Here is a 6,000-nt window from a genome sequence, read left to right as displayed (position 1 = left end):
GCCTTAAAATACGTTTAAATATACTTTCAACAATGTCTTTAAATTTCTATTTTCACAAAGTTATAACTATATATATAGCTCCCATCCATAGCTCTGTGTGCACTTGAGTATCTCTTTGCAAATACACTAATAAATACATCCAGTGTTATCATTCGTACCGCCTTTACTATTTGACTAAATGATTAAAAGTGGATGAATATGAAAAAAATCATCTCTTAAAGTGCCATATCAGTTGGCACTTTAAGAGATGATTTTTTTCATATTCATCCACTTTTAATCATTTAGTCAAATAGTAAAGGCGGTACGAATGATAACACTGGATGTATTTATTAGTGTATTTGCAAAGAGATACTCAAGTGCACACAGAGCTATGGATGGGAGCTATATATATAGTTATAACTTTGTGAAAATAGAAATTTAAAGACATTGTTGAAAGTATATTTAAACGTATTTTAAGGCCTTGGACCTCAATGGTACAGATTGGTGTGCAGGCAGCAGGCAGCGTTGTACCTCTACAGAGGACCATTGGTCTACTTTTGTGTGTGTCTTTCCAGGATTGATGCCCAACCCAGCAAGTACTCCAGCTTTAGAAATGTAGAACTTGTAGTTATTCTCTATTTGAGGCAGAATGCCACCGGTTCTCAAGTGCACCATTTCTTGGCTTCTGTTTTTTCATTACTTTCATTGTTATTTCCGGGGTGTTGTGCTCTGGAAGTTGGTAAAACAAAACAGCTTTGAACATTATGGTCCAACTTTGACACTTACGATCATGTTCTCCTTTTATGATATGCAGAAAGACATCAAAGATAAATGGTATTGAGTATGTCCCGTTCATGAGTGTTGACCTGAGGGAGCGTTTTGCCTTTCCAATGCCATTTTCGTAAGTGAACATCAGTTACTCCAGTTATTTTTGTCTTGTTTTCTCTCAAAGTTTTCCTGTGTCTTCATTGCATTTCCGTTCTCAAAATCCAAATTGTTCAAGTAAGGCTGTAGCTCAACCTTTACTGTTGCCAGCCAGTAGAGAGTGTGCCATTTGCACCAAGTTAGTCTGACAGTAGAAGAGAGTGCTAACAGCGAAAACTGAGGAGTTGCATGCAAAGTTGGCTTACAACTCAGCCATGATTTTCAAAAGTGACTATGGATTTGGGGTGCCTCAAATTCTGAATGCTCCACTTGACACCTTAATGGAGCCTGACTTCCAGTAAGTGCTGAACTCCCAGCCTCTGAAAATCAGGCCCTATTAAAGTGTGTCAAGTTGAAAACCCAAAACCATCTGTTAATTGAAAATTCTGGCCCTCCTTTATACTGGCTGAACCTGGTGCTACTCCTCAATGCATGTTGATCCTACTGTGCTGTGTTTTTTCACCTTGTCTTATTCAGTTGCACTTCCAGCTCGTTATAAATCTTTGGACTTGGAGAGTGGGTGTGGGAGGAGGGGGGTGGTTTTTTTGTGTAAGCCTGACATCTTCACCACATAATTTCAGAGGGCAGCTCTAGTTTCTCTTCAGAGTGGAAATGGAACTGTGGTTTAGTGCCCTGGTTCTCAACCAGGAGTCTGGGGGCCCCAAGGGGCCCCGAGTAGGTTTCAGGGGTTCCACAAAGCAGTTCCAGCATTAGACTCATTTGGACCCAAGGCAGAAAGCTGAAACCCCACGGCATGGGGCTGCGGCATGGGGCCCCAGGCAATTGCCCTGCTTGCTATCCCCCAATGCCAGCCCTGGCTTTTATATGCAGAAAACCAGTTATTGTGGGACAGGTGGGCCGTGTAGTTTTATAGCATGTTGAGTGAGCTTCGGAAAGAAAAAGGTTGAGAACACCTGGTTTAGTGGATAGAGCACTGAACTGGGACTTGGGAGGCCTGGCTTCTATTCTTGGTTCTGCAGCTAGCTTTCTGGATGACATTGGGCAAATCACTTCACCTCTCTATGCCTCTGTTTCTCCACCTGTAAAATGGGGATACTGATACTGACCGATTTGTAAAGCACTTTGGGATCTACTGATGAAGTGTGTTGTATAAGAGCTAGGTATTATTATGAGATCAGTAACCTGGGACTCAGGTGACTTCCTTGGAAGAGGGGACCACAGCAGAGACAGACACTGCTTTTAGTTCAGTTATGTGAAACTGTTGGGAAGATTTATAAGTGTAAAGTTCAGTGACAATATGGGGGAGATGGGAAATTATGAATTACAGTCCAGTATCTTGAGACCTGCCAGGCCCTGAGTGGACTAGTTCAGCACTTTCCAGCATTGAGTAAATTTCTCCAACACCAGTGACCAAAAAAAAAATCATCTTTGTTGTTAAAGATGGCTTTTGGAATTCCCCTCTCCTGTTTGGTTTCATATGGAGGGGAAATGTCAACATTTAGTATTTTATATTTTACTTATGATATGTCCCAAATAATTATTAGCTTTGTAAGGCTATTAACTTAAACTACTTTATAGCTGTATTTACATATGTCATAGAATCGTAGAAGTGTAGGACTTGAAGGGACCTCAATAGGTCATCTAGTCCAGACTCCTACACTCAAGTCAGGACTAGGTAATAACTAGACCATTCCTGACAGGTGTTTGTCTAACCTTTTCTTAAAAACCTCCAACAATGGAGATTCCAGAACCTTCCTAGGCAATTTGTTCCAGTGTTTAACTACCCTTACAGGTAGGATGTTTTTCCTAATGTCCAACCTAAACCTTCCTATCTGCAATTTAAGCCCATTGCTTCTTCTCCTATCCTCAGGTTAAGAACAATTTTTCACCCTCCGCCTTGTAATAACTTTTTATGTACTTGAAAACTGTTATGTCCCTCCTCAGTCTTCTCTTCTCCAGGATAAATAAACCCATTTTTTTCAGTCTTTCCTAATAGGTGGTGATTTCTAGAATTTTAATGATATTTTGTTGCTCTCCTCTGGACTTTCTCCAGTTTATCCACATCTTTCCTGAAATGTGATGCCCAGAACAGAACACAGTATTCAAGTTGGGGCCTTGTCAGCTTGGAGTAGAATGGAAGAATTACTTCTCGTGTCTTGCTGACAACACTCCTGCTGATAGATCACAGAATATTTCTCTCCCCCACCCCTTTTTTTAAATAATGTTACACTGTTGACTCATATTTAGCTTGTGATCCACTATAATCCGATATCTCTTTCCATATATTCCTTCCTAGGCAGTCATTTCCCATTTTTTATATGTGCAACTGATTGTTCCTTCCTAAGTGGAGTTCTTTGCATTTGTCCTTATTGAATTTCATTCTGTTTTACTTCAGACCATTTCTTCAGTTTGTCCACATCATTTTGAATTTTAATCCTATTCTCCAAAGCACTTGCAACCCCTCCCAGTTTTGTATTGTCCGCAAACTTTATAAATTTACTCTCCATGCCATTATCTAAATAATTTGTAAAGATATTGAAAAGAACCAGACCCAGAACTGGTCCCTGTGGGACCCCACTTGTCCTGGCAGCTTCACTGTGAACCACTGATAACTAGCTGGGAAGGTTTTCCAACCATTTATGCACCCACCCCCATGTCAGCCCCTCGGCTCTGTCAGCACAGCAGTCTCTCCCACCTGCCACCCCCCGGCAGAAGCAGCTCGCTCTCCCTGCCTGCCTATGGTTCTGTGATTCCCTCAGAGTTCTCCCACAGCCTCCTCAGCTCTCGGGGAGCGGCATCCTGAGCAGCTCTGTGAGCTCTCAGTGCTGAGGAATATCAAAGCAGCAAGGCAGTAGTCCCCCTCACTCCCCACTGCCTGCAGCTGTGTTCTAGTACAGGGCAGAACAGGAGCATTCCACATTAATTATTTGCTTTGTTGTGGGAGCATAGCAGCATGCCCAGCTGTCAGATACTTCCCAGAGCTTTGAAAGGGGAGGGGTGCATGCCTGCAGGGCAGCAGAGATCAAAACAGCGAGCAGAGCCGTCCTTGTGGGATGCTGGTGGAAGCCAGTTATATCAACAAAACAAACAGCAGCGTCTACACTGACACTTTGATGCTTTAACTTTGCCGCAAAAAGCTTTATGCCTCTCATTGAGGTGGTTTTATTTTGAAGGCAAAACAAAAGAGTTTTGCCACCAAAAGTAGCTTTGCAGCGTGTACACCTCCCCTGTTTTGTCAGAGAAAGGCAGCTTTTACCCAAAAAACTTTGTAGTGTAGACAAGGCTTTAGACTAGAGAGATGTCATCAGGCCCTGTTGACCTGAAGACTTTTAACTTGTCTAAATAATTTTGAACTTGTTCTTTCCCTATTTTAGCCTCAGATCCTACTTTCAATGGCATTCACTATGTTAGACATCCAATTGCTACTCACCTTTTTGGTGAAAACTGAAACAAAAAAGGCATTTAACATTTCCACATTTTCTGTTAGTGTCTTCCTCCTTCCCCCCTCGTCCCTCTCCCCCACATTGGGTAATAGACCTTGTTGATTAATGTCTGTGAATGCTGTAAATAAAATGGGACATATCATGGAAAGTTGTTTCTGATCTGTCTTTGGTTGATTTGAATTATTTTTTTATTATTATTTTTAAATCCAGAGATAAATGCGGCAAGTTACCATTGTCACCTAAACAAAAGGCAATGTTTGCCAAGTGGGTGCGGCCAGATGACCTAACAAATAACCCTACAATGATATATACTGTGTCAAGTTTCAGCATAAAGCAGGTAAGTTGTTTTTAAAATGAAATTTACACCAGCTATTCTGATAATTACAGAATGAGTTCGGGGTCTTTTAAAGTAATGTTGGGGTGCTCATTAAAACCTAGCAAGTAGGAGAACTTTGCTTTGCCCTACATTTGATTTCACTGTGGACCATTTGACTTTGTTACGGCTGTCAATTAATTGCAGTTAATGCATGTGCTTAACGGAAAACAAATAAACTAGATAAAAAAATTTCATCATTAATTGCACTGTTAATAATAGAATACCAATTTAAAATTATTATAATTATTTTTGGATATTTTTTCTACGTTCTCCAAAATACTTGATTTCAATTACAACACAATACAAAGTGTACAGTGCTCACTTTGTTATTTTGATTACAAATATTTGCACTGTAAAAAAGATGAACAAAATAAATTGTATTTTTCAATTCACTTCATACAAGTCAACTCAGTCCTATTTCTTGTTCAACCAATCACTAAGACAATCAAGTTTGTTTACATTTGCAGGAGATAACGCTGCCCACTTCTCACTTTCAGGTGACATTGTAAATAAGAACAGACATTCACTTGGCACTATTGTAGCCGGCATTGCAAGGCATTTATGTGCCAGATATGCTAAAAATTCATATGCCCCTTCATGCTTCAATTTGAAGGCTCTAAAATTTTACATTGTTTGTTTTTTGAGTGCAGTTATAGAATAAAAAATCTACATTTGTTATTGAACTTTCACAGTAGAGATGGCACTATATTACTTGTATGAGGTGAATTGAACACTGTGATTGAAACTGTGATTAATCAAGACTATTTTTTAATCTCATGATTAATTGCAATTTTTTTAAATTGTTTGACAGCCTTACTTTATTTATGAATGTAAGAATAAACAGAGGGAAAACATAGGTAGGAATGGAAAACATAACTATTGTACACCTCAGATCTCCATATCCAAAGGAATCTAGTTTAAAAAACTACATTTGGGCAGTCATGTATTCCAATGAGCAGCCCATTATAGACTCATAAGGTATCTGCCTTCTTCAGACCTCTAAGAATCAAGAGTCATTGATCTGTTAGCTATGGGATGCACAAGGTATAACTGGACAAGGGGCAGAGCACTCTAGCTTCTGACATGTTAACAGTAAAAATAAAAATCACTGTTTGGCACCATACATGGGGGGGCACATACAATGGGTTTTTTGAGCAGCAATAAGATGAGTTTCAGAGCTTGCACTGTCTAGCCTGACCTAAACTATTCTATCCTGCAACCAGCCACAAGATGGCAGAGCCCACCTTCAGCTAGCTTTAATCTCTTTCCATCTCCACTTGCTTCTGTGGATTTAAGAATAGGAGAAGCAAGGTTTGC

The 6,000-nt window shown here is 40.0% G+C and overlaps 1 protein-coding gene across 3 annotated transcripts in view; it reads left to right on the top strand.

The window, feature by feature from the left end:
- Positions 1-6,000, top strand: part of CAPN7 (calpain 7) — a 40,009-nt gene that overhangs the window by 9,377 nt on the left and 24,632 nt on the right. For all 3 annotated transcript variants that reach the window (XM_034760900.1, XM_034760898.1, XM_034760899.1), the window contains 2 exons: positions 794-880; positions 4,518-4,644. In XM_034760900.1, coding sequence (XP_034616791.1) covers positions 794-880; positions 4,518-4,644 — 214 coding nt within the window. The remainder of the gene's footprint in view (positions 1-793; positions 881-4,517; positions 4,645-6,000) is intronic.

Source organism: Trachemys scripta, chromosome 2 (assembly GCF_013100865.1).
Source record: "Trachemys scripta elegans isolate TJP31775 chromosome 2, CAS_Tse_1.0, whole genome shotgun sequence".
Lineage (NCBI taxonomy): Eukaryota > Metazoa > Chordata > Testudines > Emydidae > Trachemys > Trachemys scripta.
This window is presented reverse-complemented; position numbering and strand designations above follow the sequence as displayed.